This window comes from Phaenicophaeus curvirostris, chromosome 1 (genome assembly GCF_032191515.1).
Source record: "Phaenicophaeus curvirostris isolate KB17595 chromosome 1, BPBGC_Pcur_1.0, whole genome shotgun sequence".
NCBI classification, from domain to species: Eukaryota; Metazoa; Chordata; class Aves; order Cuculiformes; family Cuculidae; genus Phaenicophaeus; species Phaenicophaeus curvirostris.
In genome coordinates this window covers 200,378,290-200,394,366 of record NC_091392.1, presented here as the reverse complement: position 1 = coordinate 200,394,366, position 16,077 = coordinate 200,378,290, and the positions used below count along the sequence as shown (strand labels likewise).

At 39.0% G+C, this 16,077-nt stretch overlaps 1 protein-coding gene across 1 annotated transcript in view; it reads right to left on the bottom strand.

The window, feature by feature from the left end:
• Nucleotides 1-2,126: 2,126 nt before the first annotated feature.
• The window catches only part of ARHGAP42 (Rho GTPase activating protein 42), a 166,416-nt gene continuing 152,465 nt past the window's right edge, over nucleotides 2,127-16,077 (bottom strand). The window contains exons 22-24 of the mRNA XM_069883489.1: nucleotides 15,927-15,989; nucleotides 7,644-7,723; nucleotides 2,127-7,413 (exon numbers count right to left, since the gene is read on the bottom strand). Coding sequence (XP_069739590.1) covers nucleotides 7,325-7,413; nucleotides 7,644-7,723; nucleotides 15,927-15,989 — 232 coding nt within the window. The 3' untranslated portion in view covers nucleotides 2,127-7,324. The remainder of the gene's footprint in view (nucleotides 7,414-7,643; nucleotides 7,724-15,926; nucleotides 15,990-16,077) is intronic.

Here is a 16,077-nt window from a genome sequence, read left to right as displayed (position 1 = left end):
GGTCATTGGGCACTGGAACAGGCTGCCCAGGGAGGTGGTTGAGTCACCTTCCCTGGAGGTGTTTAAGGCACGGGTGGACGAGGTGCTGAGGGACATGGTTTAGTGTTTGATAGGAATGGTTGGACTCGATGATCTGATCAGTCTTTTCCAACCTAGTGATTCTGTGATTCCATGATTCTATGAATATATGGTCATGTCTGGACCACAGAGCACGCACATGACCTTGGTTGGAGCTCACGGCTCCTGCTCTGAGCCATGCTGTGCTGGGACACTCTGCATGCCTTCCGTGTTCTCTGCTCTCTCAGTGCCCCTGCTGGCCAGTGGGGATGGACCTCATGCCTGCTGCAGAGCTAGACGTGCCACTTCAAATACCCACAATCCAGGTAAACTCCATGTTTCCCTTCAAATGTGCTTTTTAGTAAGATGACAAAAGCAATGACCATCAACAAAAATAAATCGCCGATGTTTTTCATTCAGTCAGGACTCTAATTCCTTCTAAGGGCACCAGAGAACCATTAACAGTAATTTTAAATGAAATACACCCATGCTAAGTCTAACTAATCAGCCCCTCAATTATACTGGCAGAAAGATGTATTCCAATTACCAAAGTACTTTCAAGTGAATTAGACTCCTTGCTGTACCAGCCGTGGAGGTCACTCAATGTTCCCTATGAATCCCTGCATGTTTACATTAAAAAAGCACACCATGATCTTTGGCAAAGGCAAACTAGCTTTAGGCTAGTTCAGCTTTTGAGCTTGTTGCCATAAATACAATAGAAAAGCAGCCAACCATTTCAAAAGAAGCCAAGAATATCTTTCAATACTTTCTTTCCATATCAGTGATTAATCCAAATTACACGGAAAAGCTGTGTAAATATGGAGTAAAACTTTAAAAGATGAAAGTGTAAATAACTTATTTACCATATTTAACAAGCATAGTGTTCATGTTTGGAAACCAGGCTGGTTTTGAAGGAATAAATCATGCCCAGTTTACAAGAAAACGTTCCCAGCTGGGCTGGAAGTGACTTCACAGCCAGCTCAGTCTCCACCTACACCATGTCCCTGGATCACTGAAATTTCTTTTCTTTATCAGCGTGGGCAGCAATGGCCAGCACAGCTGCAGACCCCTGCTCGCATCCTGCTTTCCTTCAGCTGAGAGTTGCAGGGCCTTCGTGCCACCACAACTCACTCCAGCATCTGTTCTATACCATAACTATTCCACACGTCATCTGATCTATAGTTCACACTCAAAGTTTATCAAGCTATAAAGTCTGCAGACCAGGAGATCCACTGCTACAAAAAGATGAGAATCTTGTGCTGTAAGGTGCCTTAACACAACCAAATAATGAAGTCCCTCTTCACCCTTCCTGGTAAGGAACACAAGTAATGCCTTGTTCCTTGGGACTTTTCAATTAAGTGATATGGTAACATTGAGTTAGTTTAACAGGAATTTAAGTCTTTATACATTTAAGTGTTCCCTGCAATGCCATAATAGAGCAAGTCAGAACATCTGCATCCCAGAAACATGGAAAGATCCTAGTTATTCCCTGGTGCCAAGTAAGATGGCACAGTGGGAAAATGAGATCTATTTGAGGGTTTTGTCTAAACCCCAAACTAGGCTTGGCCTGTGTTCACTCCTGCTAATCCGCTATCTTTCAAGCTAAGAAGCCTGCATCTCCATGGCAAAGGGCAGAAAATAATAATGCAGAAACTATTCCACTCACGTTACTTTCCTAAAAGGCAGTATTATTGGAATGGGGTCGCTAAACCCCCCTCCCACAAACCACCCACCTGCTGATTTTCAGAGCCAAAGACCACATCAATTATGTCTTGATACACCAGGGTTATGCTTCTTGTCACCCAATATGGGAAGCTGTCATTTTGTTTTCCTCAAAAGCCACATCTTTGAAGACTTCCACGTGACCAGGACACGAGATGACACAGCTATTGTCTGGTATTCACACACCTGCCCACTGCTCAACATCAGGAGCAATGTAAAGCATCCTCATGAGTGAAACGTTACTCAAGAATGCAGGTGTGGATGGGAGTAGCATAGAAGTGTTCTACTTGGAAAAAAGGCTGAACCATAACTCAAATTAAAAAAAAAAATAAATCAGTTTGTGTAGAAAGGCTTTTTATTTTGAAAAATGATTTTTTCAAATTTTTTGAAATACAGTGTAAAGTACAACATAGAATTACGTCTGCAAGTCAGCTTATGCATGTCATGCCACTTATTTACATGTAGATATATACAGAGTGCAGATTATTATTGAAAACACACTACAAAATAAACAGAGAGTTCAGTAAGATAATTTAGCAGGACTTTATTAAATAGAATATAGTTAATGATTGTATATACTTTCCTATTAAAATACCATATAGCATCTAAAGTAACTCTAATACCTCCGAAATTGTCATAAATATGATTAAAAACGGAAACTATTCATGTGCCTTGTTCAGCTGCTTTGCCCATTGCTATAACAGAAACTCCTGTAGTGCTGAGATCACAGTGCTATCTTTTGTGCCAGAACTTTAATGACAATTCCCAATAAAAGACTTGCAAAAAGCTCAGATGCAGAATAGCTTTCAGGGGAGACATCCAAGAGCTGAAGCACCATTCCCTCCACTTAAAACAACGATAATACAATGACTTATTAAATACTGCCACATACAGAGCAAGAAAAACAATGCCATGATCTTCAGTGACTGAATTACAACATTGAATTAGTAGCTGTTTGGATACCAAGCACCTTATTAAAACAAAACAAGACAATCTCCCAAAGCCCATGAAAAATTTTATCAAAAAAAAAGAGGAGACCTCCCAACTTGTACTGAAACAGCCTGGTCACCAGTCTGGCTTTTACATGAGCAGTAACTGGAAGGGTCACGGCAGTGGTTTTCAGGGCTGGGTGACCACAAAGAGCGAGAGAACCTTGCCTGTAGCTTGATCTCTGGTCATTGAATAATTGATATAGGGCACACTGCTCAAAGCAAGGAAAATGCCAAGCTGTATCATACGTTACCCTATTAACAGAATATTCTAGTTACTTTCTGGGGGCCTCTGGTCATCAGGCCCTCATGATAAGTTGCCAAAAGTCTGTCTTTGACTTCACAAGAGCTTTGAGAGTTTCCATCAGTGGAGAAGATCCACCCTAGTCTGTAGGATGTGCTCCCCTATTTCTCTTTGGGAGATTTCTCTTTTGCTGCTCAATCCAAAATTGCACAAACTGCTGCCTTAGGAAAAGAAGTATGAAGAATAATATGCTTTTAAATTTCATTATTTATTCTGATATAACCTTAAAAGTAGAAAATAGACCAGTGGAGAAACGTAACAAAAAAAAATATCCCATTGCTGCTTGTTTTGTTGTAATTACTGTACTGAACTACTGAATTTTGCAACTTCTCCTCTCCTAACATGTCTTTCCTAAAGGTGCATTACAATTCAATCCACTTACAGGCAAAGAATAGAGGTTAGCACCAGAAAATATATAAAAGGAAAATAAGTTACTATTACTACTGTAGAATAGTGCTGGTCAGCAAACCTGTGCATCATTTTTTTCCAGAAATAATTGAACAAGGAACTTTATAGATTAGTTAGGGACATCAGTGATAGCTATGGTTTAATTTAAGAGTTTTGTTACATATAACTCTAAATGCCAAAATATGGCAAGGACATTTAATACTGAACTCATAGGAATTACACAAAAAATATTATTCCATCTTTATCATCATTAATAAAAAGTGTGAATATAAAATATCAATATACTTTTCATATTTATCATACAATATATCATTCCTTCACACTATTAATTTGATGCATGTTATGCTGCAACGTGTACCAAAAGGTTTAACAAAGAAAAAACACGGCCAATTACATAAGTTACGGAAAAAGACATTTCCATAAGACAAACAGCAATCACAATGTTACATCTACCTTGAGTTCTACAGTGATAATTTGGAAGAAAATCTGCTGCATCCTTTTAGGAAAGATAATAGTTTTAATAAAAAAATTGCACAACCTTTGCTTGTAGAGTGAATCTGACTTTGATGAAAAACAGTAGATCAGTACTGTGAACTAATTTAGTTCAGGTAATTTTCTTGTAAGGCACTATCAAGTTATTGTATCTTCGTTTAAATCTTACAATGGATTTCTGATCCTTTACAATTATCAAAAAGGATTTTTGGTCAGGCCTGAGAGTATCATCATTCAATGAGCTTTGGTGCTGCCCTCTCCTCCACTTCAGTCTTTGAACACATAGTTACTTAACTTTCAAGGTCACTGTACAGTTTCTTGTAGAGATAAACTCCCTCCTGGAAAGTCAAGGAAGAGCTGGGGCATCCACAAGCCAGCAGTGAGATTATACAGAAAGTGCTTGTTATGTACCGCAGAAGAGAGGAAAAGAATAAAAAACATTTTTCAAAAAATGAAAAAACCTACCCATTGACAGTGAGTAGTTAATGGTAATTAAGAACGGGCATAATCTTTTTCAGATGGAAATGCCATTTTAAAGCTAAACTACTTCAAATTTATTAATGTGATCATCATGGCTAGGTTCAGAAGAAAGGCCTGAAAAAGTGCAGTCTTACAGAGGAAAATACAGATTTGTTTGTGAGCAGCAGAATGAATGGGATCCAGTTTCTTACAAATTCTTTTGCAATTCAGTTTTGTGTCTAATGTGAGATGACTGCACAGGAACAGACAAAACACATCTTCTCCACAGGGATTCCTCCAGGTCTTCCTACAACCTCTACCTGAGCACTTACAGTCTCTACTTATTTAATCTGTAACTGAACTTCGCATTTTTACAAAACTTTTAATGAACTTTGCATCTTTGAGTCCTCTAGCTTGCACTTAGCCTGATTTTAAAACAACATGGGACGTACCCAGACATACATACAGGCTGTGATATTACTTAAGGTTAGCTCCCCTCCCACCCCTGCTGCCTTTTTGAATTAGGCTAAAGTGAAGCAAATTAAGAGCAAGCATTTTCTCTTTCACTGTTTCTCAAGAATTTTTCAACATTTAAATTGCTTCTAAGAGGTATAATAAGTCATCAAGGGATGTTCAACACACGTCAGTTTGCACTGACCCTGGTGCAACAGGTAGAAGTTGGGATTTTTGCCCAAACCACTGCATTTCGCTGCCTGGGTGACACATGCTGGGCCTCCCACCTCTGCTCAAAGCGCTGTCTCCCCTCCTGCTCCTTTTTGCCTGCAGCAGCACTTCTCCTGGGAAAGTCATCAGAGGTAAGCCTTTTGACATCCTGCGGTTTTGGGGTTGTGAAATACAGCAAAAACACAACCAAACCCATGCTGATTTAGCTGTTTCAGGCATAGTTTACAACAAGAAATCTGATGAGAAAAGACCTTCATCTCTCTCACATCTGCTCTGGGCACATTAGATGAGCATGTGTTTCCCTTCTCTTCCTGTAACAATGTCTGGAATAACCCTTCATCACAATGCGCTGAACACAACCTGGTCTTAAGGTCAAGTAAAACATGATTTGGGACTTATTAAAGTGGTTTAGAGTGAAGGGAGAGCCCAGATCAGTGAGTTACCAGTTCAAGGAGTCAGTCCTCAACTGCCTGCAGTTTTACACAGACTGCCCCCCCGAAAACCTAGACCATTTCTGGGAGGATGCTTTTCCAACCTCTCTCCTACCCTGATAACCACTTGATACTTTATTTAGCGAGGCGAAGGATCCTGCAGGTTTTTGTTACTAGTCTGAATTAAAACACAGGATTGCTTTGCAGATATCATGCACTACATACAAGTAAAGAAGGTTCTGATTTGCTTCTTTTTGTTGGCAATCAATCTTATTTTCTAATTTAAATAAAAGAAAGCCTATGAGAAGAAAAAAGAAGCAATTAAAAGATTACTGATGTTTTTAGTCCTAACAGAAGTTCTTCCTTAAACTTTCTAGAAGTAGAGTACAACCTACAAAAATCAACAGAGATTTATATATTGATTTCTGTTACTGAAGAAAGAACTAAGCCTAGTCTGTCTATGAAACAGTGAATTCTTTCTGTGGCACTAATGCTGGAGAATTACTAATATGGAGCTTAAACATTTTGGTTGTCAGTCAGACATGGTAAATAGCCAAGCAAGCAATCCATGTTTTCCCTCAAGGCCGCACAAGAAACATGGTGAGAATTAGAAAGCTGCTTATGGTTTTGTGTTCTTCTGAGTTTGGTGGGGTTTGTGGTTTGTTTTTTTTCCAGTCCTACCAGGATCAATCAATGGGTCTTTACAAAATCTTTGAAAATTAAGGTTGTTTTATTCAATGGAAGGGGAGAAATCTTTGTCAAATAGTTCAGCAAGAAGTTAGCAGAAGTCAGGAGAAACAATACTGAATACTTTTACTGCTACATGGAGCTTTCAGCATTCAGAGCTTATAAAATTAGCTACTTCACAGGCCATTTGTCTTATTTGCAATGGAAAAAATTGGAAAAGGACTCAGCTACAATTTAGCTCATGTTTCAAAACATACTGCTGCTTTCACTGCTCACTTGACACAACTGGCAATCGTTCCAGCATCTCCTTGTTTTCTACAGATGTTCTGAGATACACTGAGGATATCCTCCTGATGACAAGTATCCTTGAAATAAAAGTTGCTAATATTATCTATACTGATATAGAAAGAAGGAATTAAATTTAAGAAGCGTTTGAATAAAACATTCATTAAACATACCACATTTTGAATAAGTACTCACTGCTCAGGCAGCATATAAACTGATTTCACTGTCAGTTGAATAAATTCTATAACATAATCTCAATGACTAACAGAAGTTCAAACTTCCAATTTACAGAAAACTCATTTCTTATTTGAAATGATTAGGACTAATTTTAGAATCAAGTTTTCTAAGGGAAAATTCAGATCACAATAGAAGCATTACTTATATTGTGGAAAAAATACATTTTTCCATGTTAAAAACTACAGATTGAAAGAAATGTCATAGAGTGCATTGCTTCTGAATTTCACACTTCTGTGAGCAACACCGTAGGACCTGAAGGTCTGCAGCTAAATGGCAACTTTTTGACTTTATTGGTCTAGTGTTCCTTACCCATAAAAGAAGAACAGAACAACCTTTGCAAACAATGGAAGTTATTTAAACAGAGTACCGTCTTCAGTACAGAAACTGTTAACTGTTTCATTACATTCTGTTCCGTTGATAGGGAGCTGTGTAACCTGCAGCTGCAGTATTTGTAGGAAATCTACCACTCAGCTAACGGGCTGATCCCATATCTGTGTCAGATAAAAATCATAGTGCTTATTATTTGTTACCATGGATACCATGAAGATATTGCTGTCCACTAAAGATTACTAGAGGAAGACAACATAATTCTCAGGAACGAGTCCTGTTTTGCCTTCATAAGTTGCTTTTAGCCATCCTGGTTCCACTGATGGATACACTGCAAAAAAAAAAACCAGCCAGACAAAACATATTTACAATAAATTAACACTGTTAAAAGATCCGATATATGTTTCAAATATTTATTTAGACAGTATTTATTCAAGAGCAATTAAAAAACAGGGCAAAACCGGAGAGGTGAAAATGGAATTATGTTCTCTTATCTTGTGAAAACAGTTAAGTTTTATCTTTTTTTTTTTATGTAAAAAGAGAATGTAAAACATATCTTACCATTGGAAAATATTGCCCCCTGTGGGAACGACAGCTCATGACTATGCTCAGCCTTACAGGAATACATGGCTTTTGCTTGCCTGAAAGAAAAAAAATACAGGCTTGCAATATATGAGATGACAAGGAAAAACGTATAAAGAAGTCAAATTAGAATTGGAACAATCAGTTGCACAAATACAGGATGATAATGACTAGTTACATAGTAGTTCAGAAGAGCAGAATTATAGCAGACAATAACTTCAAGCTTACGGGTGTTAACAAGCATGTTATTGCAGAAAAGAGACCAATACCCTACTTCAGTGTTTAAAGAGGAATGTAATTTATAACTTTTAAAAGGATTCCTTCATTCGAGTTGAAGTTCTCATTCAAATGAATTGAGCACATTGCTTGAAGCAAGTCACGGACTGCCTGGAGGCAGATCAAAAGTGATCATTAAGGTCTGAAAACATGACTTGTGAGATAATATGGTTGATCAGTCTACAGAAGAAAATAATAGATAAATAATAGGTAAATATGTGACAACAAAAAAAATCTGTTTGGTAAGCTGACTGTAAAAAGGTCTCAGATTTAATTTGCAGCAATAGAGATTTAAAATAGGTGTCTGGGGTGGGGTTCAGCTTCAGTCTCCTAAATTTAGATGTCTATGAATAAGCTATATGCCTAGCTACACAGACCCTCCAGGCCTGGCTTCTGCTACATTAGATGCATATTTGAGAGTGCAACGAATGGCTCACCACGTTCCACTACTTGTAGTGAAACCTTTTATGAAAAAATTCCTTAAATAATACCTGACATAAAGGTACCTACAGGTAGTCATCTAAATTGATGCCTCTTAATCTGTAGCTGGAAGAATCCTCTACTGGTTAGAACAGGGAAGCACTGGAACTCCCAAGAATTGGAGAAGCCCTGAATTGAAGAATTCTCATTACCGATAACTCATTAGAAAAAAATAATTACAAAAAGTCTCTACATGGGCATCTGTAAAAGAACTAGTTAGATATAGAATTCTAGTGGGATGTGTCCCTGCCCGTGGTAGGGGTGTTGGAACTAGATGATCTTTAAGGTCCCTTCCAACACAAATTATTCTATGATTCTATGATATTATTCTGTCCCAGAGAAGGAGGACAGATTAGGTCACCTCTTGATATGGCTTCTAGCACCATGATTCTGCAAAATGCAAAATGAGGGATTGAACATGAAGGTGGAAATTAGGAGTTCTCTCTGCATTCCTGCACTTTAGATAATACTTTTTCATTTATTTATATACTCAACGCAATTTTTATATGATCCATCAGGTTTTCTGAGTTACTTGAAATTTATTGAAAACCCACATTACACCACATGAAGATCAACCTGTTAATTATTTCACCTTTGCATGATGTGTTGGGGTGTTACTGATTCAGCTTTCTTTCCAACCAGGATCTATGTCAGTGCCCAGTTTGTGACCTAAGGTGAAGTTCAAAATTTCTAGCACACTTTTTGAGAGGGTGTATTTGCAAGTGACATGTAATCTATTTTATCTTTCTTCCCAAAACAGTGAATCAAGAGTTGTAAGTTAGGTTAATAATAGTGCCACATCACAAGCATTAGTTTAAGATGTCTTATTTTAATTTGTGTACTGACAGCGGGGTTGGTGGCGCTTTACCTCTGGAGTTCCAAGCTCCCCTGGTGAGGTTAAGCAGAGACAGACTTTCTAAAGGAAGTAGAGAGCATCCCTCTACCCTGGTCTCATACCCTACTGCCAATCAGTACTGGCACACCATCATTCATCTGAACTTTCAAGTCATGCCTTCAGTATCCAAGGGCACCTTATTTTCAGGTTGCTGAAAACATTTCTAACTCACAGTACTGTCATTCTGGATACATTCCCAGTGCTAACAAGAACAACATGGAGCACTGGTCCCCGGTTCATCTACTTTGCTTAAATGTTAGCTTGCTTTTTGGCTAGTGCAGACTGTTCTGTTCAGCGTTTTTCCAAGAAAACTCCTTGCTGCCTACTGTTACGAAGAACTTGCCCTCTACACACAACAAGACAGTTGGTAAGTTTCATTACTTTACACAATACATATAAATTTATAAATCATAATCTACATAGTATATTCTAAATTATACAGAGGGAGATCAGATGACTTTACCAAAGGTTACATATAAACTAGAACTGAATTCTTAATCTCAAAATATTTTTTCCTTAAAGTCAATATAATGAAAAGCACTGCTGATGTTCTAATTATACTGACCCAGATCAGTAACAGTCTGAAAAAACAGCTATTATTTCCTCTATGGTGTAATCATAGATTTTACAAATAAAAAGTAGTAGAGTAACTGTTAATAATTATTATAGTTGCAATGAGTATAAAATAATTGTTAATGAATTTACGAAAGCAGAGGGATAATTCTGAACCTGGTTTTACTTAGCTGCATGACTAGCAAGCCTGTTAATAGCGGGACATCCAAGTCATAATGTGACAAAAGACATTTAAGGCAATAATAAAACAGAACAGCAATATTTAAATGTGAGGCAGAATTATTCAAATTATTCTTGAAACAGCTCTTGTTAGCTTTTAATGCCCTTAGAAAAAGTTAAGAAAAACAAATGCCATTTTCGCCTGTATTCTGTTATGTCTATGAAAGTATTCTGTTTTAAGCTTCTAATTTTACATTATCCAAGGAAATTTACCTACAAAGTAAACAGAAATTAAGAAAACACGGACTCTGACTTGCTCAACTCTGCAAAGAGAAAGCTTCCCCATATTTGATATTTAGACAGATACATAAACACAAGGTACAAAGAAGTCAGTTTCTCAAAAGCTCATGAATTACAGGATTCTTCCTACTGCCTTCCTCCTGACACAGTGTAATTACATCCCAACATTATCTACAAACGCGTGTGATGGTATAACGGGAGACAGAGTCTACAAGCATTTACTCATAGTTCTGGAGCAATTTTTAATCCCCTGGTTATTGTCTCCACACTCAATTTCATCACTTAGGTTCTTACATCAGTTATTACTCAATTCAACCCTACTCTGCTAGAACCATTAGCAATGAAAACGGCTTGCATGTTCTTGGGAATTTTTTTGCGTGTGATTATGAAAATGGACATTCTTACTTATAGTGTTAATGCTCCCTATCAACAAGGCTGTTTGTTAAAAAGCATGAAATATCATCATCTGTTGTGGTTCCCTTAAAATATGCTAATAATCTGAGAAGACTGTGATTCGTATTGTTTAGTGCAGAGAAAAAAAAGCACTTCTTTCTGTGACTTTACTGGATAGAATCTAGATGACAAAAAATGCATTTTTCTTTCCCTACTTTTTATTACATTTATTTTAAGCCCATTACAATAAAGTTATATTAGCAGTCAAATGGTCAGTACTCATCAAATGATAAACTATTTTGCTTGACTACACATAGACAACAATGTCTTAGGTAATATTATAATAATAATGAGGATGATGATGTTAGAAATAAGCTTTAAAACTGCTCCTGCCATGATGAGTTTTCAGTCTAGCAAGACAAAGACAGACGCCAGAAGAGAAATGAATGAGGGAAAAGCACTTTTTGAGCAAAGCATTCAACACTGTCCCGCACGACATTCTTGTCTCTAAACTGGAGAGATGTGCATTTGATGGATGGACCACTTGCTGGACAAGGAATTAGCTGGATGGTCAGAATCAAAGAACTGCGGTCAATGGCTCAATGTCCAAGTGGAGACTGGTGATGAGTGGCATTTCTCACAGGTTCCTATGGCGACAAGTGTTGTTTAACATCTTTGCTGGACAGTGGGATTGAGGGTACCATCAGCAAGTTAGCACATGACACCAAGCTGTGAGGAGCAGTCGACATGAGAGGGAAAGGCTGCCATCCAAAGGGACCTAGACAGGCTTGAGAGATGGGCTCATGCAAACCTCATGAGAGAGAGTTGGGCTGAGAGAGTTGGGCTTGTTCTGCCTGGAGAAGAGATGGTTCTGGGGAGACCTTCTAGCAGCCTTCCAGTACTTACAGGAGTCCTACAGGAAAGCTGGGGAGGGATTCTTTATCAAGGAGTGCAGTGATAGGATGAGGAGTAATGGTTTTAAGCTGAAAAAAGGGGACATTTAGATTAGATACTAGGAAGAATTTTTTTTACTGTGAGGGTGGTGAGTTACTGGAATAAGTTGCCCAGAGAAGTCATGGATGCCCCATCCTTGGAGGTGTTCAGTGCCAGGTTGTATGAGTTTTTGAGCACCTGATCTAGTGGAAGGTGTCCCTACCCATGGCAGGGTGGTTGGATCTTTACAGTCCCTTCCAACCCAAACCATTCTAAGATTCTATGAAAATAGAGGGATCTCTCTCAGATGACTCATTCATTAATATTATCCTACAGGAAGAAGAAAGGTTCATAGACTTCTGGAGATGTCAGATGTGCAGCCTGGCTTGACTGAGTAGAAAACACTAGGCTAGGCTAGGCAAGTCATTCCTAGTATTTAAGAATATGCAAAATATAACATGAAAATAAAACCAGAAGGAAGACTGCTAAAAGATATGTAATCATGTGACTGGGAGGAGAGTGTGGGTCTACAGGGCTTTATTCTGACAGTCTATTCCTGTTAAAAGTCCCAGCCCTGCACCTAGAGGTCCTGCTGCCAGCCAGAGCTGTTTTGCTGTCACTTTATGTGCTGAAACACATAAAGTGTTTCTCACTTTATGTTCCTCTAAATCAAAGTCATCCAAAGGGGCCTGGACAGGCTGGAGAAGTGGGCCTGTGAGAACCTCATGAGGTTCAACAAGGCCAAGTACAAGGTTCCACACCTGGGTTAGGGCAATCCCTGATTTCAAAACAGGATGGGGGATGACGTGATTGAGAGCTGCCCTGCAAAGAAGGACTTGGGGATCCTGGTTGATGAGAAGCTTGACATGAGCTGGCAATGTGTGCTTGCAGCCCAGAAGGCCAAGCGTATCCTGGGCTGCATCAAATGAAGCACGGCCAGCAGGTCAAGGGAAGTGATTCTGCCCCTCTATTCCTCTCTCGTGAGACCTCACCTGGAGTACTGTGTCCAGTTCTGGAATCCTCAACACAAGAAGGATATGGAGCTGTTGGAATGGGTCCAGATGAGGCTACAAAGATGATCCAAGGGCTGGAGCACTGTCCTACGAAGACAGGCTGAACGAGTTGGTCTTGTTCAGCCTGGAGAAGAGAAGGCTCTGAGGAGATCTTAGAGCAACCTTCCAGTACCTGAAAGGGGCCTACAAGAAGGCTGGGGAGGGATTGTTCACAAAGGCTTGTAGTGACAGGACTAGGGGAAACAGGTATAAACTGAAGAGGAGCAGATTTAGACTAGACATAAGGAAGAATTTCTTCACCATGCAAGTGGTGAGGCCCTGGCACAGGTTGCCCAGGGAAGCTGTGGTTGCCTCATCCCCGGAGATGTCCAAGACCAGGCTGGATGGGACCTTGGGCAGCCTGATCTAGTAGGAGGTGTCCCTGCCCATGGCAGGGGGGTCGGAACTGGATGATTTTTAAGGTCCCTTCCAACCAAAACTACTTTATGATTCTAAGAAAGTCAAGAAAATATAGTCAGGGATTACATGCTGGTGGATTTTGTACAGAAGCTGCAATAAAGACACCTCAGGCCTTACTAAGACTGTTGGATAACTGCAGTATTTGTGGAAGCAGTAAGAAAACTCCCTCTCTCGAGAGCATACTAGATTAGCAGTAGGGATTGGTCACAGTGTACACACTAGTTTAATACAGTAGTGTGGGAGATGGATGATTAACAAACTTGAAGTAAGGAGGAAGGAATGGATGACTGAGAAGCCGAAGTAATTCTTTAATTGGAAAAAGCACAGGCTGTACAAGGCGCAGCATTTTAGTCTTCCCTGTCCAATCCTAAAACTTGTACCGTGGCTTCTCATTCTCTTTCTGACTAAAAGAAACCTGTTCAGACTGGTAGTGCTATGGGAGTACATGCTCACGTATACAATCAGCAAAAACAGTCAGGTCAAATAATGTCCTAGTGTTAAAAATGAAAACACAGAAGGTGACACACAGACTCACAATAGAGATATTCATTATATAAAGTCAGAAAGTAGGGTTGCAAAGACTATTTGGAAGAAGGAATTAAGTAAGACTGGACCCCTCTGGTGGTAAAGCATCAAGTATAAAATTATCTCCTATAATACAGATGACAATGTGAGATTGCAAAGCCGTATAGGTACTTTTGATCTGCCCGTTGTAAAAATGACCACAAACGGACAACATAAGCTTCAAGTAGGAATGAAACTATTTAGACACTAAAATGCATAGGTAAGCAGTAGCTTAAAATTTCAATTTCAAAAATTTTTAGCAGCATAATTTACATCTGCACAGAGTTCAACATTATCTTGACTTGAATATTTCTGGTATCAAACCAGACAACTTAAAAATAGTTCTCTGTCACACACTCTGTCCAACATATATTCATTAGATTAAGTAGAATTATAAACCCAAAAGGCTCTTCTACCTGGTGGCTCAAGATGTAATCACCATGATTTCTACATACTTCAGAGCAAGTAAAGACTATCCAAAGGTTTAAATCAGCCTTCATGCTCATAACATGCATGGGAGCTAAATAAAAGCTGGCTCTGAATTGCAAAATTTTACTTAGCCTTGAGCAGTACTATAATAGCAGCTGATCTACTTATTTCTTCTTCATTTTTGCCATCTGACTTCTCATTTTTCATTCCCTTGTTACTGTTGCTCTTCTGCTTTCTTAGGAAGGCTGAAGTAGAGTAGCTATTAAGCCTTTCAGCGTTTTTGGCTTTGTTATCTGCTCTCCATATCCATTATCAAACTGCTACATTTTTCCTTTGACAGATTTTTGCTTCTTACATCCTTTTTATATACAGATACAGGTGGCACAGGCTCTGAGGGAATAACAGAAGAGGGTCTACAAGAAGGAAGCAGCAGAAAGTGAGAGAAAGAATAGTGGTGGAGGTGAAATGATGCAGGACTGCTGAAGCTGTCACTGCTCTCAGCTTAGGGCACTGGCTTAAAAACATTCTAGTCTCTTCATTTATACTTTTCTTCCTTAAATTAATGTCTTGCTGTTTTCATCTCCCTTTACCCCTGGCTACCCTATTTTGGTCACCTTAGATTTCACGTACTGTGAAAAACAAGAAGACCCTTTATTCATGCAAGCAGCCTCTCTCAAACAAATTCAATGGACCTTTGCAGGTCAGTTTCCTTTTTTTTCATCCCTGCTAGATCTGTCTGAGAAGGCAGCAATATCCCCTGCTGCACGTCTCAGCACTTGTTAGCATCTAGAAGTGTTCAAGGCCAGGTTGAATGGGGCTTCGGGCAGCCTGGTCTGGTGGGAGGTGTCCCTGCTCATGGCAGGGCTTGCTGGAACTGGATGATCTTTAAGGTCCCTTCCAACCCAACCCATTCTATGATCTTTGTTCACAGCTGTGCTACTTTAGATTATTACTTTTGAATTCATGGATTAACATTTATTTTATTACTTTTCTATTGCTTGACACTTCCAGTAAGCTTCACAGTTCCTGGTATCAGTAAGTCTAGAGATGGTCAAAAAGATATGTTCTGCCTCAAAGAACTTCCTGAACTGTGGGGATCATGAAAAGAGAGACAGACTTTTTCCCGCATGCATTTATTTGACCATCTGCCTCAGCCTATTAATCATAGGCCATTTTGTAATGTATAGAAGATACTCCTTCACAGACAACCACTACTCAGAACATTTTAACGTAATTTAAGCATGAATCACATCCACAAAATAAATGCCAACAATTATAAAGAAAATACAAATAATTCCTGCTGCATATCATCGAGAAGAGAGGACAACAGCTTCTCCAGACAGATGCTGAGGCATAGAAATGGTGATGGGAAAGACAGGAATCCTGATCAAGTTAATCCTGAACTTTCCAAAGCAGTTGTTATTCAGGACCTGTCTACATGAACCAATTACCATAAACTAGCATGTATATACAAATAGCTGTACAGAGTAAGTACTGTAATTTTTACCCTACTTACTCTTGTAGCTGTGTCTTTAAGCAGATCACTAACCTGAGTATCATTCACTGCAATTCCCCTGGGTGACAGAATAGGCAGACAGGCTGGTGTACTCTATTAGATTTAGTGTTTTTCTCTGGAGATACAGTGAGTTTAACACGCCTCAAAAATTCTGCATGACACATGACACTGTCCAAAAGACACAAAACAAACTCCAACACTATGATTTCAATCTTTGAAGCCAGAAAAACAGAAAGGATTTTATAAACTTTTAAATACCATGAAGCACTTACCGCCCTGAAGAAACCTGTTTAAGTGAACCAGCACTTTCAAACAACTGGGCTCTTGCAGCCACTCTGAAAAGAAAGACGCAAAGGATATTCAAAAGCTGTATTTAAGTCTATATTCAGCAGAATTCTTAATGACACAACCTAACTGACTTCC